Genomic DNA, 27,444 nt, shown 5'->3' on the forward strand with positions numbered 1-27,444 from the left:
AATCAGATACAAAGAACAAAAAAAAACAAAGCCACAAGTGAAAGCTTCAAGAAGAACACAATAAAACCAAATTTAAACTGTGACAACAACAAAAAGAAAGGGGAGAGAGAGGATGGAGATTAACAGTAGCAAAGGACGATGGAGTGCAAAAGTACTCACAAAATAGTGCACTACAGTGAACAGGGTAGGAACCTTTTTCATTACTTAAAGGTAACCACCATTGAAAAAACCACCACAGAAGCACATGATTTAAAAAAAGATAGCAACAGAGGAAAGATGCATGGAATACAACCAAATAAAAACAAAAGATAGAAAAATGAAAGAGAAGGATCAAACAAGACACAAAACTAACAGAAAGCAATCTATAAAATGGCAATAGGGAACTCACAAGTGTCAATAATTACACTAAATGTAAACAGATTAAACTCACCAATAAAAAGGCACAGAGTAGCAGAATGGATTAAAAAAGAAAATCCAACTGTATGCTGCCTACAAGAAACTCATCTAAGTAACAAAGATAAAAACAAACTCAAAGTGAAAGGCTGGAAAACAATACTCCAAGCAAATAACATCCAAAAAAAAGCAGGCGTAGCAATACTCATATCTGATAATGCTGACTACAAGACAGCAAAAGTACTCAGAGACAAAAATGGCCATTTCATAATGGCTAAGGGGACACTGAATCAAGAAGACATAACAATTCTTAATATATGCACCAAACCAAGGAGCACCAAAATATATAAGACAGCTACTTATTGACCTTAAAACAAAAACTGACAAAAATACAATCATACTTGGAGACCTCAATACACCGCTGACGGCTCTAGATCGGTCATCCAAACAGAGAATCAACAAAGATATAGTGGCCTTAAACAAAACATTAGAGCACCTGGATATGATAGACATCTATAGGACATTTCATCCCAAAGTGACTGAGTATATATTTTTCTCCAGTATACATGGATCATTCTCAAGAATTGACCATATGTTGGGCCACAAAAACAACATCAGCAAATTCAGAAAAATCGAAGTTGTACCAAGCATATTTTCTGATCATAAAGCCTTGAAACTAGAATTCAACTGCAAAAAAGAGGAAAAAAATCCCACAAAAATGTGGAAACTAAATAACATACTTTTAAAAAATGAATGGGTCAAAGAAGAAATAAGTGCAGAGATCAAAAGATATATACAGACAAATGAAAATGACAATACGACATTTCAGAATCTATGGGATGCAGCAAAAGCAGTGATAAGAGGGAAGTTCATATCACTTCAGGCATATATGAACAAACAAGAGAGAGCCCAAGTGAACCACTTAACTTCACACCTTAAGGAACTAGAAAAAGAAGAACAAAGAAAACCCAAAACCAGCCGAAGAAAGGAGATAATAAAAATCAAAGCAGAAATAAATGAAATAGAGAACAGAAAAACTATAGAAAAAAATAATAGAACAAGGAGCTGGTCCTTTGAAAAGATCAACAAAATTGACAAACCCTTGGCAAGACTTACCAAGGTAAAAAGAGGAAGAACTCATATAAACAAAATCCAAAATGAAAGAGGAGAAATCACCACGGACACCGTAGATATACAAAGAATTATTGTAGAATATTATGAAAAACTTTATGCCACTAAATTCAACAACATAGAATAAATGGATAAATTCCTAGAACAATACAACTTTCCTACACTGAGTCAAGAAGAAGCAGAAAGCCTAAACAGACCTATTAGTAGAGAAGAAATAGAAAAAAACATTAAAAACCTCCCCAAAAATAAAAGTCCAGACCCAGACAGCTAAACCAGCAAATTTTATCAAACATTCAAAGAAGACTTGGTTCATATTCTACTGAAAGTCTTCCAAAAAATTAAAGCAGAAGCAATACTACCAAACACATTTTATGAGGCCAACATAACCCTCATACCAAAACCAGGCAAGGATGGCACAAAAAAAGAAAACTACAGACCAATATCTCTAATGAATACAGATGCTAAAATACTAAACAAAATACTAGCAAATCAAATACAACAACATATTAAAAAAATAATACATCATGATCAAGTGGGATTCATCCTAGAATCTCAAGGATGGTTCAACATACGTAAAACGGTTAACATAATACACCATATCAACAAAACAAAGAACAAAAATCACATGATCTTATCAATAGACGCAGAAAAGGCTTTCAATAAAATACAACACAATTTTATGTTTAAGACTCTCAACAAAATGGGTATAGAAGGAAAATATCTCAACTTTATAAAGGCCATATATGATAAACCATTAGCTAACATCATATTAAATGGCACAAAACTGAAGGCTTTCCCCCTTAAATCAGGAACAAGACAGGGTTGTCCACTCTCTCCACTGTTATTTAGTGTGGTACTAGAGGTTCTAGCCAGAGCAATCAGACAAGACAAAGAAATAAAAGGCATCCACATCGGAAAAGGAGAAGTAAAGGTATCACTTTTTGCAGATGATATGATCCTATACATCGAAAACCCCAAAGAATCCACAAAAAGACTACTAGAAACAATAAGCCAATACAGTAAGGTCGCAGGATACAAAATTAACATACAGAAGTCAATAGCCTTTCTATATGCCAACAATGAAACATATGAGAACCAACTCAAAAGAATAACCTTCACGATTGCAACAAAAAAAAATAAAATACCTAGGAATAAACATAACAAAGAATGTAAAGGACTTATATAATTAAAACTATAAACCATTGTTAAGGGAAATCAAAAAAGATATAATGAGTTGGAAGAATATTCCTTGTTCTTGTTTAGGAAGAATAAATATAATCAAGATGGCCATATTACCCAAAGCAATATACAAATTTAATGCAATTCCCATCAACATTCCAATGACATTTTTTAAAGAAATGGAGCAAAAAATCATCAGATTTATATGGAACTATAAAAAACCCCGAATAGCCAAAGCAATCCTAAAGAAAAAGAATGAAGCTAGGGGCATTACAATACCTGACTTCAAACTATATTATAGGGCCAGACAATCAAAACAGCATGGTATTGGCAGAAAAATAGACACTCAGACCAATGGAACAGAATAGAAAACCCAGAAATAAAACCACATATATATAGTCAAGTAATTTTTGATAAAGGGGCCAACAACACACAATAGAGAAAAAAACCTCTTCAATAAATGGTGCTGGGAAAACTGGAAAGCCACATGCAAAAGAATGAAACTGGACTACAGTTTGTCCCCCTGTACTAAAATTAACTCAAATTGGATCAAAGTTCTAAACATAAGGCCTGAAACAATTAAGTACATAGAAGAAGACATAGGTACTCAACTCATGGACCTGGGTTTTAAAGAGCATTTTATGAATTTGAGTCCAATGGCAAGAGAAGTGAAGGCAAAAATTAATGAATGGGACTACATCAGACTAAGAAGTTTTTGCTCAGCAAGAGAAACTGATAACAAAATAAACAGAAAGCCAACTAAATGGGAAATGATATTTTCAAACAACAGCTCAGATAAGGGCCTAATATCCAAAATATACAAAGAACTCATAAAACTCAACAACAAACAAACAAACAATCCAATAAAAAAATGGGAAGAGGACATGAACAGACACTTCTCCCAGGAGGAAGTACAAATGGCCAACAGATATATGAAAAGATGCTCATCTTCTTTAGTTATTAGAGAAATGCAAATCAAAACTGCAATGAGATACCACCTCACACCTGTTAGATTAGCTAATATTAACAAGACAGGTAATAATAGCAAATGTTGGAGAGGCTGTGGAGAAAAAGGAACCCTCATACACTGTTGGTGGGAATGTAAAGTAGTACAACCATTATGGAAGAAAGTATGGTGGTTCCTCAAAAAACTGAAAATAGAACTACCTTATGACCCAGCAATCCCTCTACTGGGTATATATACCCCAAAAACTCAGAAACATTGATACGTAAAGACACATGCAGCCCCATGTTCATTGCAGTATTGTTCACAGTGGCAAGGACATGGAAACAACCAAAAAGCCCGTCAATAGATGACTGGATAAAGAAGATGTGGCACATATACACTATGGAATACTACTCAGCCATAAGAAATGATGACATCGGATCATTTACAGCAAAATGGTGGGATCTTGATAACATTATACTAAGTGAAATAAGTAAATCAGAAAAAACCAGGAACTGTATTATTCCATACGTAGGTGGGACATAAAAGTGAGACTAAGAGACATTGATAAGAGTGTGGTGGTTATGGGGGGAGGGGGGAGAGGGAGAGGGAAAGGGGGAGGGGGAGGGGCACAAAGAAAACTAGATAGAAGGTGACAGAGGACAATCTGACTTTGGGTGATGGGTATGCAACATAATTGAATGACAAGATAACCTGGACATGTTATCTTTGAATATATGTATCCTGATTTATTGATGTCGGCCCTTTAAAAAAATAAAAAAAAGTTTAAAAAAAGTTTAAAAAAAAAAGTGTAGAAAATATCAACAAAATAGTAACGGGTAAGAAAACTAAGTCACTACTTAAAGTAAAAAACTCCCAAAAAGAAAAGTACAGGACCTGATGGCTTCACTGAATTTTCTACCAAATGTTTAAAAAAGAATTAATACCAATCTTTTTAGAACTATTCCAAAAATTAGAGAGCAGAGACTCCAAACTCATTATACATGGCCAGCATTACCCTGATACCAAAATTAGAGAAGGAAGCTATAACAAAAATTACAGGTTAATATCCCTGATGAACATAGATGCAAAAATTCTCAACAAAATAACAGCAAACCTAACTCAACAGTATATAAAAAGGGTCACGCACTGTGATCTACTGGGATTTATTCCAGGGATATACTAGGATGGTTCAGCATCTGCAAATCAATTAATAGAATATATACCACATTAAAAAATGAAGGATAAAAGATCATACAGTCATCTCAATAGATAAAGAACAAGTGTTTGACAAAATTCAACATCCATTTATAATAAAAACTATCAATAAAGTAGGTATAGAGGGAGTGTATATCAACATAATAAAGGCCATATACGAACATCTCAGTACTAACATCATATTCAATGGTGAAAATGAAAAGGTTTTCCACTAAGACAAGGAACATGACAAGAATTCTCACATCATGACTCTTGCTGTTATTAGTCAACATAATATTGGAAGTCCTGGTCAAAGCATTTATACAAGAAAAAGAAATAAAATGCATCCAAATCAGAAAGGAAGAAGTAACACTGTCACTATTTGCAGGTTACATAGGTAGAAAACCCTAAGACTCCACCAGAACAACAACAACAAAATAAACAGACTAATAAATTGAGATAATTTGTTGCAGGATACAAAATCAATATACAAATATTTATTGTATTTCTATACAGTAATATCAAACTATTGGGGAAAAAAATCAAGAAAACAATGCCATTACATCTGCATCAGAAAGAATAAAATGCCTAAAAATAAATTAAACCAGGACAATGAAAGACCTGTAAACTGAAAAATATAGGACAATGATGAAAGGCACTGATGAAGACACAAATAAGTGGAAAATAAACTTTACTCATGTATTGGAAGAATTATTGTTAAAATGTCTGTACTACTCAGAGCAATCTACAGATTAGATGCAATCTCTATCAAAATTGAAGTAACATTTTTTCACAGATATAGAACAATCAATTCTGAAATTTGTGTGGAACTACAAAAGACCCTGAAGAGCCAAAGCAGTCTTGAGAAAGAAAAACAAAGCTGGAAGCATCACATTCCCTAATTTTAAACTATATTACAAAGCTGTAATAATCTAAAAGTATGGTATTGGCATAAAAACATACACCAAGATCAATGGAAAAGATTAGAGAGCCCAGAAATAATCCCAAGCATATATAGTCAATTACGTTACAACAAAGAAGCAAAGAATATATAATGCGGAATGGACAGTCTCTTCAATACCTGTCTGACTGTCTCTCCCCGTTTCCAGCTTCAGAAAAATACAAAAAAAAAAAAAAAAATTAAAAAATCTTTTAAAAAGAAATGAAATCTATATTACCACACAATTTTGAAGTAGATATATTTTCTGATCTCAAATTAAGTTCCAGCTAAGGTAAAAAGCTGTCCCAGTTTTAGCATTTTAAGTACCAAATCCTGGGAAACCTCTCAGTCCCAGAAAACTGGAACTTAATGCCAGTCGTGTTTTTTCAGGTCTGGATGCAAACGCAAAGGAAATGTCCATATTTCAAACTGTGCAATTGAGGAGCTTTCATCTAACCTGCAACTAGAAGTGATTAATCTGCAAAGTAACGATGTGCTAACAGTCAAACACCAAGAGAAGAATCTAATACTATTCTATATAATAAGGTGCTGTTCATGGGTTGGTATCAGTATTTGTACTGGTCTGTTTGAAAAGGCATTTTCATAAGTGAAATACATAAAATCTCATCAGAGATCAGCATGAACAGATGAGCATTTGAAGTTGAGTTTGATGAAACAGAACAGTAACTTTGAACCCCAAATAATTGAAATGGCATCCGCCATCCCCAGTAGTAGGTATGCTTCACACACACACACAAATTATACTATTACTGTAGTTTGAATTTTTTCAATTAAAAAATAGTAGAATTTTTCTCTTTTGTTATATAATAAGTACTTAGTATCTTCAGTGTTCCCTCTTGGCCGGCAAAGCCTAAAACATTTACTATCAGGCCCTTTACATTATGTCGGTCTCTCGTCTAAACTAAGACAAATACAGTTACAGGATGGGACTGTCATAATTGACAAACTCAATGAAGCAGTAACACTAGCTTTTATAGAAAAAAATAAACAAAAGTGGCATACATTTAAAAGACTGTAACACACATCAATCTTTTTAGATGTCCATCTAGAATCTAGATCAGGGGTCCCCAAACTTTTTACACAGGGGGCCAGTTCACTGTCCCTCAGACCATTGGAGGGCCGGACTATAAAAAAAACTATGAACAAATCCCTATGCACACTGCACATATCTTATTTTAAAGTAAAAAAACAAAACGGGAACAAATATAACATTTAAAATAAAGAACAAGTAAATTTAAATCAACAAACTGACCAGTATTTCAATGGGAACTATGCTCCTCTCACTGACCACCAATGAAAGAGGTGCCCCTTCCGGAAGTGCGGTGGGGGCCGGATAAATGGCCTCAGGGGGCCGCATGTGGCCCACAGGCCATAGTTTGGGGACCCCTGATCTAGATCATAAATTATAACATATTTGATATGGAAGTTAATTTTCCTTTATATGATAAAATTGGTATAGAGTCAATGAAGATTGACAGTAACATGGTGAAACTTGGTGTCTATTAAAGTCTTTTTGAAGTGTTTTTTTTTTTAGTTTAGCTCAAAAATGTCAAGATTACAGAATAAAAATTACTACTTAAAACACAGAGTATCCCTGGCTGTTTTTATTGTCTATAGAAGACTCTTAAAATATACATAAATTAAAGCAGAATAGTTTGTTTTGTTTAGTCATAAGAACAATTTGTTGTCAATTGGGAAGACAAAATTTTGAATCAGTTTCTGAGAGAGATTGTTAATGTTATACTCCTAGAAATCTTCCAGAAGAGAATAACCATCTTACTGTGTGATGTAAGCTTTTATCTACTTAAATGCAAGAGCCAATGCATTATTTTTTAAAAATCCAGAAAAGTCCTACAAAAGTATATTAAATCCAGATTTCACAGCATGGCTCCATCTTGTATTGAAAATGGTATGAAATGTCTTAACTCTGTACCTAAACAAAACATCCCAATGTATACAAAAATGCCCCCAAAAAGCAAGTAATTTAGAGTTAATAACAGACTAGTAACATGGATTTTTATAGAAATACAATCATCGTCAAGGTATTTCTTGGTAGTAGGACTACAAGGAGGAATAAAAAGCCGCCAATAAACTTTGGAAAACTTGCCGACTGGGAAGGTAGACTAAGTGAATAATAACAGGAGGTAACATACACATGGTGCCGAATGAGTGGCAGATGCATGCATGCACCAAGTACTATACTGGGACCTATGAATGCCAGCAGTTACGGTTTCAAGGATGAGAAATGTACATTAATACCAACTGATATACATCAATAATGAGGAATTAGGTTGTGGCAGTAACGACACTTAGCCTAATGGCATATACATTTAAGTAAAGGTGCCTCTTTTAAAAGCATCATTTTAATGTACAAAGTGAGGGCCAGCAGATATATCACTGCTCTGAGAGCAAATACTCACTAATTTGAAGTGTGGTTATTGCTTTCTCTAGAGTTTTTAGTATTTTAAGTTATGATTAAATATTTCTCTTTTTTTAGTGAAGATATTAAGAGATTCTGTTAGTTTTTATTAAGGTTCTTTATTAGATTTAAATATAATTAATGTTGTGATCTTTTATTTTAGAGGGAGAAATTAAAGAAGACTGCATAGGACAGGTAAAACACTTTTGATTACTATTTATTAGACCTTAAATTCCAAGAGAAAAGCATACTATATGTGATTATTTTGAATTCTCAAATATTTGCCTGCTGCTGTATATTAAGTGGAAACATTTTTCTAGAAAATGAATCAGCTTATCAGTATTTCAAAGTTGTAATTATTAAAATATTTATTTCTGAAAAATAAAAACTGTGCATATGAAACATATACAAGTGAAATTATATATCTGAAACTTGCCTCAAAATAATCCAGTGGGGAGAAAGTAGGGATATAGGTGACCCTACATCAGCATGAGTTGATAATTGATGAAGGGGAGTGGTGGGCAATATAGCAGGGTACAGATACCATTCTCTATTCTTTGGTATATGTTTGAAATTATCCAGAATTAAAAGTTCAAGTATAAAAGTTTTATAATAAGGACAGTTATCAAAATAACTTTATTACATTTATGTGTAATATTAATTAGCAATACCAGTGAGTTCTCTCTTGATATTGTGCCGCTGACATTACGTTGAAGTTCATTTTGAGAGGAGGTGTCAATGCCTTGTTACACCAATTTCAGAAAGCCTAGGTATAAGTCAGAGAAAGCCTCATCATCTTATTAAAAGCCCACAATGGACTGTAATAACTGATTCATTATGAGACTTGAGTTTAAATGATAGTCCCACAATTACTAGCATTATAACTTTGGAAAAATCATTTCATCTCTATAAGCCTCAACGTCCTCATCTGCAAAATAGAGAGAATTCCACATACCCCACAGGATTTCTATGAGACTCTATGTGACCATGTATGTGGTAGGACTTTGAGCTATAGTAGTGATAATAATAATAATCAACATCAGTACTTTAATCTCCTTTATGGACACATCTATATTGACAATAAAACTTTTTAAAATTTTTTATTTGTTTGGAGAGAACTACTCCATATTACTGCTGAATATATATGCATAATAATCTGCATTTAATTTGTTAAAGCTTAAAGAAACTTAACCATAAATTTTGTATTTTTAAAATAGCTTCTTTCTTTAGAACCCTTACTAAAGAAATAAAACTGCATTCTGTCAGAATTTTACAGATACACAAGTATACATGATAATCAAGAAACTGATTTCCCAAGGGTCTTTCTAGAGGACTTGTACAGAACAAGAGAAACATCAATCAGATAGAATGGTTATCATAACTTAACTGGCTGTAAGTCTGAGTTCAGATTAGCACCAGCTCACATAAACTTCATTTTCAACCCTCATGTTTCTTTTTTCAGAAATTGTTAAATACAGTTAAAATACAGATTTTTACAACCTATCATTATTGCTTGTAAAGGATTTTCTCATTCAAACATTTTATGCGCTACATTTTAAAAGTAGGGTTTTTGTGTATCTGTATAATTTTCTCTTAATAACTTTTTCAGTATGTCTCTTTATGAACTATTTACCGACTTTAATCAACTGAATATATTAAGTAGAAATAATTTTTAAATAAAGTAATTAATGCTTATTTATCAAGTGCTTATTATCTGACTGGCACTGATCTCATTACTTTAAATATTTTAATTCAGTTAATTCTCACAACAACCTTATTAGGTAAATACTACTATTAGCCTCCTTTTACAAACAGCAGACACAAAAATTAAGTCGCTTCCCCACAGTCACACAACTTGTAAGGCATGCAGCTGGAATTCAAACCCAGTCTGGCTCTACACCAGGGTTTCTAAATCTCAGAGCTACTGACATTTTTTTTGGACTGGATGATTCTTTGTTTTAGGGGGACCCTCCTGTGCATTGCAGGGTGTTCAGCAGCATCCCTGGCCTCTATCTACTAAATGCCAGTAGCTTCCCCACCCAAGTCGTGACAACCAAGTAACGTCTCCAGACATCATAAAGTGTCTCCTTGGGGGAGGGAGAAATCATGAATGATTAAAGCAGTATAGTTTATGGTAGTATATTTCACCACAATTTAAAAAATAATTAAAAAGAAAAAGAAAGGAATGAAACCACTAGAGTTCTAACTAGCTCTAGGCAAGATTTTAAGAGGGATTTGTGCTAATAACAAAAGCTGAGGGAAAGAATTTGAGTTCTGTATTTAAGCATTTTTAGATAGCTTTAAAAAATTTATTAAATTTCTTGGAGTGACATTGATTAATATGATAATATAGGTTTCAGGTGTACAATTCTATAATACATCATCTGTATACTGTACTGTGTGTCCACCACTCAATGTTAAATCTCCTTCTATCACCACATATTTGACCCATTTTGCCCTCTTCTACCTTCCTCCCCCCTCCCCTATTCTCCTCTGGTAACCACCATATTGTTGTCTATATGGTATCTCAAATTTTTGTTTGTCTTGTTTGCTGCTCTCAGTTTTATATCCCACATATGAATGAAATCATATGGTTCTTAACTTTTTCTGACTATTTTGCTTAGCTTGATATCCTCAAGACTCATTCATGTTATAAAATGGCAGTACATTTCGCCTTTTCTGATGGCCGAGTAGTGTTCCATATTGGATATGTACCATATCTTCCTTATTCAATCATCTGTGGAGGAAACTTTAGTTGTTCCCATGTCTTGGCCACCGTGATTAATGCTGCATTGAACATAAAGGTGCATATATCTTTGTGAATAAATCTTCTCAAGTTTTCAGGTAGAAAGCAGAAGAGAGTTTGCTGAATTACATGGTAACTCTATTCTTAATTTTTTGAGGAACCACCATACTGTTTTTTCATAGTGGCTGCACCAATTTACATTTCTACCAGTACTGTATGAGGGTTCCTTTTCTTCGCCACAGCCTCTCCAACACTTACTACCTGTCTTGTTGATAATAGCCATTCTAACAGGTGTGAGGTGGTATCTCATTGTGATTTTATTTGCATTTCCTTAACCGCTAGTGAAGTTGAGCTCTTTTTATACCTGTATCTGTTGCCCATTTGTATCTTCATGGGGAAGTGTCCGTTCAGGTCCTCAGCCTAATTTTTAATTGGCTTGTTTTATCGTTGTTCAGTTGTATGAGTTCTTTTTATATATTTTTGGATAACCTATTGTTAGAGCTGTTTGCAAAAATCTTCTATTCAGTTGGTTGCCTTTTGGTTCTGTTGGTTTGTTTGCCTGTGCAGAAGCTTTTTATTATAATTTGATATGGTCTCATGCATTTATTTTTTGCTTTTACTTCCCTTGCCTTTTAGGTCAAATTCATAAAATCCTAAGACCAATGTCCATTAATATAGTACCTATGTTTACTTTTATTTAGTTTATTGTTTAAGGTCCTATATTTAGGTCTTTGACCCATTTTGAGTTACTTTTTGTGTGTGATGACAAATAGCAGTCTAGTTTCATTCTTTTGTATGTGGCTTTCCACTTTTCCCAGCACCATTTATAGAAGAAGGTTTTTTTATCATATGTTTTGGCTCCTTTGTTGAAAATTATTTGCCCATATACATGTCGGTTTATTTCTGGACTCTCAATTTTCTGTCCCATTGGTCTACAAATAAAAGTTAATGAGGCTAACTTGGACTTGCATATTGGAACTAATTTCTAAGGATGGAATATACCTCTTTCTTGTTCCTAACCCTGGCTTTGGTCATAGACATGTAAGTAATAAATGATGTTGTTTATATATATATAAATTATCTTACCTGAACTACTCATTGGTATACTGTCTGGAAGACATCGTGAACTTGGAAATGAAAGAAACTCATTTTTTCAATGTGGAATTATGACAGTTACAGTGATATGTTACTTATATTATTGTGTCTGTCCTTATTTCATCTAGGAGAGTGTAGTGCAGATAGACTGGAGAGTGTGGAAGTATGTATACATACTATGTGCACATATATATATATCCCCATGGGTTAAGCCATAGTTTTCATATGACGGGGAGGACCATAAGTAAATTCTTTACTTTCTGTTTTCCAAATTTTATTTAATGAATATACTTTATTTCTAATATTTATTAAATAACTGAGTATACAAAGTATGTTATTTCATTATTCATCAAAATATTCCTATACAGAGGACAAGTCTAGGTTATTCAGCATGAAACAGACTTTCATGGAAACCTTGGAAATGTCCTGAAGTCTTCTTTTAAAAATAGAATGGATTTTAAAGGAAATCCATCAAGGAAAATACTTATTTTTTTTAAGTCCGTGGAAATCCTTGAGAACTTAATTCTATGATTCCTACTTTTTAAAAATGTAATTCCTAATGTAAGAGAGGCCTCAAGGGCTGCGGAGAAGACACTGCAGAGCATCCAAAATATGGCTGAACAGACCATGCTTTCTGGGTATGCAACATCTGGCCTTCAAGTAAAAATTATATTCAGTTATTAGAAAATAATTTACCTAGGATCTCTGCCAGTTAGTGAATAATACCAAAAGCTAAAGCCAGGTTTCTTGATCCACTAGAATGTGGCATAAATAATAGACATTGGTATAGAGGTTTATAAGCCAGGAGTTGGAGCTTATGTGTTTTTTAAATACCAGTGCTTTTGTAAATGATTTTTGGTTTTTAAATTGAAAGCTAAAAGCCAGCACCTACACACAAGCCTCAGGAAATATTAAATTACTCATTCTTCTTGTTGCCTGTTTTTCCAGGTATTTAAAAAAGCTTGTGTCCATCCGGATCCACAAGTACTTGCATGCATACATGTTCCCTTACTTGCCAGGCTCACACCTGTTCTCTTTGAAATAGAACTACTTACAGTAATGTAATGCAATGTCTTTCAAAAGGCTTCTCTTAGCAAAAGAACTTTCAAAGTATAACTTAGAAATAACTTTTAAGAAAAATATCTCCTATACAAGAAAACACAGAAAGGCAATTTAGGGAGCTCAGAAAACAACTCAATGAACACAAAGAATATATGTCCAAGGAAATTGAAACTATAAAAACAAATCAAACAGAGATGAAAAACTCAATTCACGAGCTGAAAAACGAGGTAACAAGCTTGGCTAATAGAACAGGCCAGATAGAAGAGAGGATTAGTGAAATAGAAGACAAGCAACTTGAGGCACAACAGAGAGAGGAAGAAAGAGACTCAAAAATTAAAAAAAATGAGATAGCCCTACAAGAATTATCTGACTCCATCAGAAAGAATAACATAAGAATAATAGGTATATCAGAGGGAGAAGAGAGAGAAAATGGAATGGAGAACATACTCAAACAAATAATAGATGAAAACTTCCCAAGCCTGTGGAAAGAACTAAAGCCTCAAATTCATGAAGCAAACAGAACTCCGAGTTTTCTTAACCCCAACATACCTACTCCAAGGCACATCATAATGAAATTGGCACAAACCAATGGCAAAGAAAAAATTCTCAAGGCTGCCAGGGAAAAGAAGAATACAACATATAAAGGAAGGCCCATTAGATTGTCATCAGATTTCTCAGCAGAAACTCTACAAGCTAGAAGAGAGTGGACCCCAATATTTAAAGTCCTGAAAGAGAGGAACTTTCAGCCATGAATACTATACCCATCAAAGCTATCCTTCAAATATGAAGGAGAAATAAAAACATTCACAGATACAGAAAAGATGAGGGAATTTATCATCAGAAAACCCCCACTCCAGGAATTACTAAAGGGGGTTTTCCAATCAGATACAAAGAACAAAAAAAAATAAAGCCACAAGTAAAAGCTCCAAGAAGAACACAATAAAACCAAATTTAAACTGTGACAACAACAAAAAGAAAGGGGGGAGAGGATGGAGATTAACAGTAGCAAAGGACGATGGAGTGCAAAAGTACTCACAAAATAGTGTGCTACAATGAACAGGGTAGGAACCCTTTTCATTACCTAAAGGTAACCACCATTGAAAAAACCACCACAGAAGCACATGAGATAAAAAAGATAGCAACAGTGGAAAGATGTATGGAATACAACCAAATAAAAACAAAAGATAAAAAAATGAAAGAGAAGGATCAAACAAGACACAAAACTAACAGAAAGCAATCTATAAAATGGCAATAGGGAACTCACAAGTGTCAATAATTATACTAAATGTAAACGGATTAAACTCACCAATAAAAAGACACAGAGTAGCAGAATGGATTAAAAAAGAAAATCCAACAGTATGCTGCCTACAGGAAACTCATCTAAGTAACAAGGATAAAAACAAACTCAAAGTGAAAGGCTGGAAAACAATACTCCAAGCAAATAACATCCAAAAAAAAGCAGACGTAGCAATACTCATATCGGATAATGCTGACTACAAGACAGCAAAAGTACTCAGAGACAAAAATGGCCATTTCATAATGGCTAAGGGGACACTGAATCAAGAAGACATAACAATTCTTAATATATATGCACCAAACCAAGGAGCACCAAAATATATAAGACAGCTACTTATTGACCTTAAAACAAAAACTGACAAAAATACAATCATACTTGGAGACCTCAGTACACCGCTGACGGCTCTAGATCGGTCATCCAAACAGAGAATCAACAAAGATATAGTGGCCTTAAAGAAAACACTAGAGCACCTGGATATAATAGACATCTACAGGACATTTCATCCCAAAGTGACTGAGTATACATTTTTCTCCAGTGTACATGGATCATTCTCAAGAATTGACCATATGTTGGGCCACAAAAACAACATCAGCAAATTCAGAAAAATCGAAGTTGTACCAAGCATATTTTCTGATCATAAAGCCTTGAAACTAGAATTCAACTGCAAAAAGGAGGAAAAAAATCCCACAAAAATGTGGAAACTAAACAACATACTTTTAAAAAATGAATGGGTCAAAGAAGAAATAAGTGCAGAGATCAAAAGATATATACAGACTAATGAAAATGACAATACGACATATCAGAATCTATGGGATGCAGCAAAAGCAGTGATAAGAGGGAAGTTCATATCACTTCAGGCATATATGAACAAACAAGAGACAGCCCAAGTGAACCACTTAACTTCACACCTTAAGGAACTAGAAAAAGAAGAACAAAAACAACCCAAAACTAGCCGAAGAAAGGAGATAATAAAAATCAGAGCAGAAATAAATGAAATAGAGAACAGTAAAACTATAGAAAAAATTAATAGAACAAAGAGCTGGTTCTTTGAAAAGATCAATAAAATTGACAAACCCTTGGCAAGACTTACCAAGGAAAAAAGAGAAAGAACTCATATAAACAAAATCCAAAATGAAAGAGGAGAAATCACCACGGACACCATAGATATACAAAGAATTATTGTAGAATACTATGAAAAACTTTATGCCACGAAATTCAACAATCTAGAAGAAATGGATACATTCCTAGAACAATACAACCTTCCTAGACTGAGTCAAGAAGAAGCAGAAAGCCTAAACAGACCTATTAGTAGAGAAGAAATAGAAAAAAACATTAAAAACCTCCCCAAAAATAAAAGTCCAGGCCCTGACGGCTATACCATCGAATTTTATCAAACATTCAAAGAAGACTTGGTTCCTATTCTACTCAAAGTCTTCCAAAACATTGAAGAAGAAGCAATACTTCCAAACACATTTTATGAGGCCAACATAACTCTCATACCAAAACCAGGCAAGGATGGCACAAAAAAAGAAAACTACAGACCAATATCTCTAATGAATACAGATGCTAAAATACTAAACAAAATACTAGCAAATCGAATACAACAACATATTAAAAAAATAATACATCACGATCAAGTGGGATTCATCCCAGAATCTCAAGGATGGTTCAACATACGTAAAACGGTTAACATAATACACCATATCAACAAAACAAAGAACAAAAACCACATGATCTTATCAATAGACGCAGAAAAGGCTTTCAATAAAATACAACACAATTTTATGTTTAAGACTCTCAACAAAATGGGTATAGAAGGAAAGTATCTCAACTTGATAAAGGCCATATATGATAAACCATCAGCTAACATCATATTAAATGGCACAAAACTGAAGGCTTTCCCCCTTAAATCAGGAACAAGACAGGGTTGTCCACTCTCTCCACTGTTATTTAGTGTGGTACTAGAGGTTCTAGCCAGAGCAATCAGACAAGACAAAGAAATAAAAGGCATCCACATCGGAAAAGGAGAAGTAAAGGTATCACTTTTTGCAGATGATATGATCCTATACATCGAAAACCCCAAAGAATCCACAAAAAGACTACTAGAAACAATAAGCCAATACAGTAAGGTCGCAGGATACAAAATTAACATACAGAAGTCAATAGCCTTTCTATATGCCAACAATGAAACAATTGAGAACCAACTCAAAAGAATAATCCCCTTCACGATTGCAACAAAAAAAAATAAAATACTTAGGAATAAACATAACAAAGAATGTAAAGGACTTATATAATGAAAACTATAAACCATTGTTAAGAGAAATTTAGAAAGATATAATGAGATGGAAGAATATTCCTTGTTCTTGGTTAGGAAGAATAAATATAATCAAGATGGCCATATTACCCAAAGCAATATACAAATTTAATGCAATTCCCATCAAAATTCCAATGACATTTTTTAAAGAAATAGAGCAAAAAATCATCAGATTTATATGGAACTATAAAAAACCCCAAATAGCCAAAGCAATCCTAAAGAAAAAGAATGAAGCTGGGGGCATTACAATACCTGACTTCAAACTCTATTATAGGGCCACGACAATCAAAACAGCATGGTATTGGCAGAAAAATAGACACTCAGACCAATGGAACAGAATAGAAAGTCCAGAAATAAAACCACATATATATAGTCAAATAATTTTTGATAAAGGGGCCAAGAACATACAATGGAGAAAAGAAAGCCTCTTCAATAAATGGTGCTGAGAAAACTGGAAAGCCACATGCAAAAGAATGAAACTGGACTACAGTTTGTCCCCCTGTACAAAAATTAACTCAAAATGGATCAAAGATCTAAACATAAGACCTGAAACAATTAAGTACATAGAAGAAGACATAGGTACTCAACTCATGGACCTGGGTTTTAAAGAGCATTTTATGAATTTGACTCCACAGGCAAGAGAAGTGAAGGCAAAAATTAATGAATGGGACTACATCAGACTAAGAAGTTTTTGCTCAGCAAGAGAAACTGATAACAAAATAAACAGAAAGCCAACTAAATGGGAAATGATATTTTCAAACAACAGCTCAGATAAGGGACTAATATCCAAAATATACAAAGAACTCATAAAACTCAACAACAAACAAACAAACAATCCAATAAAAAAATGGGAAGAGGATATGAACAGACACTTCTCCCAGGAAGAAATACAAATGGCCAACAGATATATGAAAAGATGCTCATCTTCTTTAGCTATTAGAGAAATGCAAATCAAAACTGCAATGAGATACCACCTCACACCTGTTAGATTAGCTATTATTAACAAGACAGGTAATAGCAAATGTTGGAGAGGCTGTGGAGAAAAAGGAACCCTCATACACAGTTGGTGGGAATGTAAAGTAGTACAACCATTATGGAAGAAAGTATGGTGGTTCCTCAAAAAACTGAAAATAGAACTACCTTATGACCCAGGAATTCCTCTACTGGGTATATATACCCCAAAAACTCAGAAACATTGATACGTAAAGACACATGCAGCCCCATGTTCATTGCAGCATTGTTCACAGTGGCCAGGACATGGAAACAACCAAAAAGCCCTTCAATAGATGACTGGATAAAGAAGATGTGGCACATATACACTATGGAATACTACTCAGCCATAAGAAATGATGACATCGGATCATTTACAGCAAAATGGTGGGATCTTGATAACATTATACGAAGTGAAATCAGTAAATCAGAAAAAAACAGGAACTGCATTATTCCATACGTAGGTGGGACATAAAAGTGAAACTAAGAGACATTGATAAGAGTGTGGTGGTTACGGGGGGAGGGGGGAAAGGGAGAGGGAAAGGGGGAGGGGGAGGGGCACAAAGAAAACTAGATAGAAGGTGACAGAGGACAATCTGACTTTGGGTGATGGGTATGCAACATAATTGAAAGACAAGATAACCTGGACTTGTTGATCTTTGAATATATGTAACCTGATTTATTGATGTCGCCCCATTAAAAAAATAAAATTATAATTAAAAAGAAAAAAAAAAATCTCCAATCATGACAACCAGCATCTCTGCACTCTCTTTACCTTTCCCCTTTACCATTTCGCGTCGAAGTAGGTTATCGCCAAACTTTTGAAAATGTCCCCACTGTGTTATTTTTCAAATGATATCACTCATAGTAAGAGATGATTTTACTTTGGGTGTGAAACACACAATACAATATACCATCGATATATTATAGAATTATATACTTGAAACCCATTTAATTTTATTAACCAATGTCACATCAATAAATTTAATTTTAAAAATAATGAAAATCCTTGTTGGGGGAAAAAGAAAGAATAAGAAGTGGGAAATGGATGAGATTCTTGTTAGTACCTCTTTACAGCTTCCTACAATTTTATACAGGGCTTATAAAATCATTCTCTATGAACCATTACTTCAATAGCCCCTAACAAATACTTAGTAAAACATCAAAATTAAGAAGTATATGCTGGCCCTGGCCAGTTGGCTCAGCGGTAGAGCGTCGGACTGGCGTGCGGGGAACCTGGGTTCGATTCCCGGCCAGGGCACATAGGAAAGGCGCCCATTTGCTTCTCCACCCCCCCTCCTTCCTCTCTGTCTCTCTCTTCCCCTCCCGCAGCCAAGGCTCCATTGGAGCAAAGATGGCCCAGGCGCTGGGGATGGCTCCTTGGCCTCTGCCCCAGGCGCTAGAGTGGCTCAGGTCGCGGCAGAGCGACGCCCCAGAGGGGCAGAGCATCGCCCCCTGGTAGGCAGAGTTTCGTCCCTGGTGGGCGTGCCGGGTGGATCCCGGTCGGGCGCTTGCGGGGAGTCTGTCTGACTGTCTCTCCCCGTTTCCAGCTTCAGAAAAATTAAAAAAAATTAAAATTAAAATTAAAAAAAGTATATGCTATATAGAATCTTTTAGAACAGATAGTATTGTAAAAATCAAATAGGAGGAATCACAAATGACCTACAATTTACAACTTTTCATTGTAGAAGCCCTCAGATGCTTCCAGATTTCAACTAACATTCTTTCCTTTCCTCTTTGCCTTTTTATGTTTCACGTATTATTTTTCTTCACTGACTTTTATGAATACTATACAAAAAATTTAAGAGTAAGATAAATATACAGTTCTCTTAACATATTTAATGACTTTTAAACTTAATTTTGTTTCACTGTTTTTATAGATTTAAATTAAAAGTATTAAAAATGTAATATTAAGTCAATTATTTTTACTCTCTGCTTAAATATGATTTTAATTATTTTTATTTCTTTACTTTCAGGAAATTGGAGATGGTGGTTCTCTCAGAATGGTTCACTTTGGTTTGGTATAAATAATATGAAATTTGTGTTTTACTGACTAAAACCTCCCTGTATGAAGTAAGAAGAGGAAAGACAGTATAAATTAGTTAAGAGTTTAAATTCAGAGTGTTCTTCAAAGTAAAGTTTTATTAGTTTCAAAAACATGTAGCACAATGGCGAAGTGATTCTAAGTAAATGTGCTTACCTTATTTGCATTAATGTAAAATTTTGGAAGGTTCCTAAACTGTACATTATTTGGTGCTTCAAAAGAAGAATGCTTAAACTTGGCTCTTCCAAGTATTTAAACATTTCCTCTTGTGATCTTGTTTACATGATTAATTCCTATTATAAATGAAGTATTGAGCAAAAATTTCAGCCCAGACTTATTTTAGGAGACAGTTTTCACTAGGTCTCTATAATTAGTGCTATGAGGCACTGACTTCTCCCCATCCCCTTGGAACAAATTACTGTCTCCCTCTGAAGCAAAGGACAGGCATGCTTACTGCCCATTATAAAAAATCTAAGTTCCCTAAGTTCCAAATTCTTATCCTTTACACAGCCCATTGAGTGTGAAGATGTCCTCTGTCCCTCTTTATATCACTCTGTAGGAAGGAAGCTTAGGAAATCTAAGTTGATACTTTAGGTATTATAATTGTGAGCAATAAAGTGTCTTTTACCTCTGATGGAGGAGTCTCCTGTGTTCTACCAGCATGAAACTGGAGTTTGATAACTTGTTAGCTTGCAAGCAGAGTAAAGATCTCAGACCTTTAAAGTTCTTGACACCCATTCATTAATTAGAAAGCATATATTTTATAATTGTAAACATCTATAATAATGAATATCTTTTTCAAATATTGTATATGAGGTAAATTATATATTTAAATCTATAGTTTAGAGCTAATTGGATTGAAGGCTTTTATAGTTTAGGTTTTTCTCCCTATTCATCTGTTCCTCTACCAGAGAGGAGGACAGGAAAAGGAGATGAAACCCCAATGACATTTTCAGTTTGCTGCTGCTCTGGAAAAGCCTTAGCGACGCAGAGTGGGGGAGCCATGCTGCAAAGAGATGTAGAGCTTCCAACAAATTTTCATTTTACTATTCCCAACCCTCTTTATTACATGAAACAAAAGTTAAATAATTTTTTAATTGTATTGAGAAAGATACAGTTTTTTTTTTGTTGTTTTTTCTTTTTTTCTTTTTTTCTGAAGCTGGAAACAGGGAGAGACAGTCAGACAGACTCCTGCATGCGCCCGACCGGGATCCACCCGGCACGCCCACCAGGGGGCGATGCTCTGCCCATCCTGGGTGTCGCCATGTTGCGACCAGAGCCACTCTAGTGCCTGAGGCAGAGGCCACAGAGCCATCCCCAGCGCCCGGGCCATTTTTGCTCCAGTGGAGCCTTAGCTGCGGGAGGGGAAGAGAGAGACAGAGAGGAAGGCGCGGCGGAGGGGTGGAGAAGCAAATGGGCGCTTCTCCTGTATGCCCTGGCCGGGAATCGAACCCGGGTCCTCCGCACGGTAGGCCGACGCTCTACCGCTGAGCCAACCGGCCAGGGCGAGAAAGATACAGTTTTTGTCAAGACGGCAACATTTTCTCCGTATTTTCTAGTAAATAGTTATAAATCAAAAATACGAACCATGTTTCCTGACCTACCAAATCCTTTGTTTATTTGACCACTGTCTTCTTCAGCAAGATGAGAGACTAGTAGAAAAGTTCAGGACTATTTCTATGTCCTGTGTAAGTAGACCATAGTCTATGCTAAAAAGTAAAAACTTAAATGAGATATTAAGATAAAATACAAATATAAGTAAAACTGTTTTGTTCTATATAATGATGATGTTTGCTAGTTGTCTAGGTGAAAACTAAACAAAGCTTAATTTTTTAATTTTCTTATTATTTATTGATTTTTTTTTTTAGAGAGGAGGAGGGAGATAGAGAAACAGCGATACATTATCCCACTTATACTTATGCATTCATCGGTCAAAACTTAGTTCTTAAATAAATTACCCATTTTCCCACTTCATGTGCCTCTGGAAAAATTAACGTGAATGAATATATAATATATATATATATATGTTTAGATAGTGGTAAGATGAGATTCTTGATAATGTCCATGGTTTATAAATACTATGTTTTCCAAATGCTGTGAACCTGGGGGTGTGTTCTGATTAAATGTTACAACAAATTGTATCCCTCTTCTGCTATAGACAGGTGGGGTTGTCACGTGTCATGTGCTCCCGGGGAGGTGAGAAGAGTGGTGTAACAAGAACAGCTGGGGAGCAACTGCACCAGCACTGACATGTTCACAGTGTGTCCTTTAGGAATAGGTCCATAAGCTTTTTCAACTATTCTCCAAAATTCCCAGACCCCAAATAATGCCATAATGACTCATATTAGCTATAATGCTGTGCCTGTTGTCTAGAATAAACTATGTTAGGAATGCTTATTATCTAAAAGGTTTTGGTTCTTTAAAAAGTCAAATAACCTAAACTGCTATTATATTTGCACTATCCTGCTCTGTGTGCCTGGAATTATCCCTTTGTCTAGTGTACCCACGCTGTACAATAAGTCTTCACTTAACATTGTCAATAGCTTCTGTGACTTTAAGAAAAATGATGTATAACAAAGCCACTTTTAAACACGAGTTAAGTTCCTATGACATCTTATCAATATTATAATGAAATGACACTGAATGATGTTATTTAGGGATCTGCTATATACCGCTCGGGACAAAAGTAGGTTTACCGTTGTGAGTATGCAAAACAGAGTTTATTACTGTATTATTTCCCATACCAACAACTGTAAGCCTACTTTTGCCCATCCCTGTACATTTCCTGTCTGTTAATCATTTAGCAGCCATCTCAGTTATCAGAGTGAATCCCACAGTATCAGAGTGCATTTGTTAAAACAACCCTTATTTCAATGCCCAAGCCCAAGAGTAGTGATGCTGGCAATTCGGAAATGCCAAAGAGAAGCCAGAGAAGCCATACAATGATTTGTTTAAGGGAAAAGGTACAAGTTCTCTACTTAACAAGTAAAGAAAAAAATGATATGCTGAGGTTGCTAAGATCTATGGTAAGAATCTATCCGGAAATTGTGAAGAAGAAAAAAGAAATTCGTGTTAGTTTTGCTGTCACACCTCAAGCGGTAAAAGTTATGACAACAGTGGGTATAAAGATGAAAAAGCATTAGCCAGACCGGTGGTAAGTTACTCCAATAAAGTGGCAAGAATCCAAACAATATTTAATGGCACTATTTCACCACATAAACCATCCGAGAACTTTTCCATGAATCCCTATGAAAGTCTGAAAAAAAAATATGTTTTTGAGGTTTATTTAAATTTAATTTGGAGAAGAAGTATACATCAACCAGTCAAGAAGCATGCCATTCATTCTGCATAAACTAACTTAACCAATTCAGCTTTTTGCTGAATTGCAGCCATATTTCTGTCAGTTCTAGTGATATGAGGGATTAATCTGAAACAAGACAGTGAAGCTTAGTCCTTATAATCTAGTCTTCATGCTACAGCGATTTCAAATTTATTTTATTTTTTAAAATATTTTTAAAAGAAAAATTATAAAAAAGTAATGCTATACGATCCCTCTACTGGGTAGATATCCCCCAAACTCAGAGACATTGATACATAAAGACACATGTAGCCTCATGTTCATTGCAGCATTGTTCACAGTGGCCAAGACATGGAAACAACCAAAAAGCCCTTCAATAGATGACTGGATAAAGAAGATGTGGCACATATACACTATGGAATACTACTCAGCCATAAGAAATGATGACATCGGATCATTTACAGCAAAATGGTTGGATCTTGGTAACATTATATGGAGTGAAATAAGTAAATCAGAAAAAACTAAGAACTGCATGATTCCATACATAGGTGGGACATAAAAACGAGACTAAGAGACATGGACAAGAGTGTGGTGGTTACGGGGGGTGGGGGGTGGGGGTGGAGAGGGAAAGGGGGAGGGGGAGGGGCAAAAGAAAACTAGATAGAAGGTGACGGAGGATAATCTGACTTTGGGTGATGGGTATGCAACATAATTGAATGACAAGATAACCTGAACATGTTTTCTTTGAACATATGTACCCTGATTTATTGATGTCACCCCATTAAAATAAAAATTTAATTTACAAAAGGTAATGCTATAAATGTACATAGAACAAGAATAATTTCCGTAAAATATGAGGTTTTAATGTCCATGTAACATGAACAGATTATTTAATAATGTCAAAAATGTCCAAAACTATTCATGTAATATGAATAATGAACTTCTTTATTTATAAATGTCAAATAAATGTCATATTTAATTTTGTGAGGCAGAATTAAAGTCTTCATTTGATAATATTTTATATAAAATAAAAATCAAGTCTTAGATACAGATTCATTCAGGGTGGGTTCTATCTAGACATTAGCACATTCCTATTTTGTGACCATTTAATGAAGTTGCCACTATCAAGAGAGAGGTACTCGTGTATTTACAAGTAGAGCAAAAGGTATTGTGAGGCTAAAAAGAAGATCCCTTGCTTTACTCTTTAAATATTCACTTTATATATAAAAATAAAATTACTCATGCTATATACAAGAGATGCCAATAACTTCTTATTTGCAAACCGGCCCTTTTTGCAACACTGGAAGGAACAGACCCCTCTGTGCCATTCAGTTCAATCCCTTCACTCCCAACCCTACCCTCCAGAACACAACTGAATGAAGCAATTTATTACACTCTCCTGGAGATTTGAAATTAGAAACCAAATCATGGAAAGAAGAGCCAGATGTCATGTAGACTCTAGGTCTTAAACTATCATTTAATTTAATTTAATTTTTACTTTTATTTGCTGATTTCAGCAAGAGAGGAAGGGGGAGGGAGGGAGGGAGGGAGGGAGGGAGACCGGAACATCAATTTGTTTCTGTATGTGCCCTGACCGGGAATCTGAGGATCAAACTGACAACCTCTGCACTTCTGGAGGATGCTCTAACCAACTGAGCTATCAGGCCAGGGCTTAGGGTATCATTTTAGATGGTCATGATAAGGCCTCAGGCAAGTGAATATGTGTACAGGAAAGTCAGTCTATCATGAATTAGAAGAGAGCATCAAACATGCAGAGAAATGTCAACAAGCCAGCTGGTTACAGAGAGCTGTTTCTACAAGGCTGCCAGAAATGAAATAAAATGAAATGCCCTTTTATGATACCAACTTTCTCCACCCTTTTATTTGAACCTTTTGAATGGCTTTCTCCTTTTGCAACCAAACATTCCTTGATTATAAATGATTCACAAAACATTTCATACACAGAATTTTAGGAAATAATTAATGACTTCCAAAAATGAAGAAACAAATTCTTTCAAATGGTCTTTAAAAAGGAGGTTTGCAACCTTTTTACACTTGGGGATCAGTGAAAATAAGGGTATTATTTTAAAGACTGCTACGGCAGAAATCACCTTGAGCATAAGCGAATTCAACTAAGATCATTGGGTCTATCAGGATGGTTAAATCTTTCGCGTACTGGCATGAACGACTTCACAGACTAGTGATTGAAAAACATTGCTTTAAAAACACTGCTTTTTAAAAATATCTGAGAATTACTGCTTTTTCAAAAATGAAAAGGCATGAGAGAAATGGCACCAGTAAATAGATATTGTCCTCTATGCCTCCACAATTTGCAGTAAGGTACTCAAGCTGTGAAACTTCCTCAGCACGTAAGAGACTTTTTATTCTTATTCTTACAGAATGTTAATGTCAAGATTCAATTTAAATATCTACCTATCTCCTCTAGTGCAATTTTATTTTTTAAATCTCTTAATTTTAGGATTATTTCACTCTTTCTGTCATTTTAACATACAATAGTCCCCACTTATCTTTCCACAGGTTCAGTGGAATAGTCCCCCCCCCCCAGTTTTGCTTTCCACAGGTTCAGTTAGGTACACTCAACCTCAGCCCAAAAGCTGTAAATGGAAAATTTCAGAAATATACAACTCATAAGTTTTAAACTGCACACCATTCTGCTTTTTTATTTTATTTATTCATTTTAGAGAGGAGAGAGAGAGGGAGAGAGAAGAGGGGAGGAGCTGGAAGCATCAACTCCCATATGTGCCTTGACCAGGCAAGCCCAGGGTTTCGAACCGGCGACCTCAGCATTTCCAGGTCGACGCTTTATCCACTGCGCCACCACAGGTCAGGCCGCACACCATTCTGAAAAGCACAATGAAACCTTGCTCCATCCCACCCTATGTGACCTGGGTAGTGAATCATGTCTTTGCCCAGTGTTTCCATGCTGTATACACTACCCACCCATTAGTCATTTACTGGCCAGTTGGTTATCAAATTGATTCTTGTGGTATCACAATGCTTCTGTTCAAATAACCTTTATTTTACTTAGTGGCCCCAAAGCACAAGAATAGTGATGCTGGTGATTCAGATTTGTCATAGACTGCTAAAGAGAAGCCATAAAGTGCTTCTTTTAAGTAAAAAGGTGAGTACATACAATAAGATATTTTGAGAGACCACATTCACATAACTTTTATTACAGCATATTGTTGTAATTGCTCTATTTTATTATAGGTTATTGTTGTTAATCACTTTCTGTGCCTAATTTATAAATTAAACTTTATTATAGGTATGTATATATAAGAAAAACATAGTATATATAGGGTTTGATACTATTTGTGGTTTTAGGCATTCACTGAGGGGGGGGGGTGTCTTGAAACATATATCCTGCAAGTAAGTGAGGACCATTACACTTATAGACAGAAATGTTGAAATTCTCACCTAGAGGTGGATTTGCCCATTTTTCCTTTTAGTTTTTTGCATCCTATATTTTAAAGCTCTTTTGTTAGGTGCCTATATATTTATAATTGATGAGTCTTCTTGGTCCTTTATCATTATGTAATATCCCTGGTAATTCTTCTTGCTCTGAAGTCTACTTTGATATTAATATGGCCATTCCAGCCTGACCAGGTGGTGGCGCAGTGGATAGAGTGTCGGACTGGGATGGGGAGACCCAGGTTCTAGACCCCGACGTCGCCAACTTGAGTGCGGGCTCATCTGGCTTGAGCAAAAAGCTCACCAGCTTGGACTCAAGATCGCTGGCTTGAGCAAGGGGTTCCTTGGTCTGCTGAAGGCCTGCGGTCAAGGCACATATAAGAAAGCAATCAATGAACAACTAAAGTCGCAATAAAAAACTGATGAATGACGCTTCTCATCTCTCTCCGTTCCTGTCTGTCTGTTCCTATCTATCCCTCTCTCTGACTTTCTCTCTGTACCTGTAAAAAAATGAAATAATATGGCCATTCCAAATATAAATATTTTACTAGTATTTACATGGTATATCTTTTTCTGTCCCTGTAATCTGACTAAATCATTATATTTGTAGCAGGTTTCTATAGACACCGTATAATCTTTAAATTACTGAATCTAACAATTGCTGTCTTTGTTATATTTTAAAAATTTATATTTAATATAAATATTGATGTTTCCACTTAAGACTACCATTTTATTCTCTATTTGTTCCTATGTTTTCATTCCTGTTTTCCCTTTCCTACCTTCTTCTGCATTGAGTACTTTTTAGAATTTCATTTTGTTTATTATATTTTTATTATATCTGTATATTTCTTTATTATACTTCTGTATATTTTTTTAGTGGTTGCTCTAAGGATTACAGTGAACTTACTTAGCTTTTAACAATCTTCTTACAATCACTATT

The 27,444-nt window shown here is 35.0% G+C and overlaps 1 protein-coding gene and 1 non-coding gene across 4 annotated transcripts in view; one reads left to right on the forward strand and one right to left on the reverse strand.

The window, feature by feature from the left end:
• The window catches only part of WDPCP (WD repeat containing planar cell polarity effector), a 425,216-nt gene extending 403,518 nt beyond the window's left edge, over positions 1-21,698 (forward strand). For all 3 annotated transcript variants that reach the window (XM_066378166.1, XM_066378168.1, XM_066378167.1), the window contains 2 exons: positions 8,390-8,421; positions 19,707-21,698. In XM_066378166.1, coding sequence (XP_066234263.1) covers positions 8,390-8,421; positions 19,707-19,757 — 83 coding nt within the window. In that variant the 3' untranslated portion in view covers positions 19,758-21,698. The remainder of the gene's footprint in view (positions 1-8,389; positions 8,422-19,706) is intronic.
• On the reverse strand, positions 21,206-21,281 carry TRNAG-ACC (transfer RNA glycine (anticodon ACC)). The gene has a single exon. It is a non-coding gene; the product is annotated as a tRNA-Gly (tRNA).
• Positions 21,699-27,444: the final 5,746 nt, after the last annotated feature.

Source organism: Saccopteryx leptura, chromosome 3 (assembly GCF_036850995.1).
Source record: "Saccopteryx leptura isolate mSacLep1 chromosome 3, mSacLep1_pri_phased_curated, whole genome shotgun sequence".
NCBI lineage: Eukaryota > Metazoa > Chordata > Mammalia > Chiroptera > Emballonuridae > Saccopteryx > Saccopteryx leptura.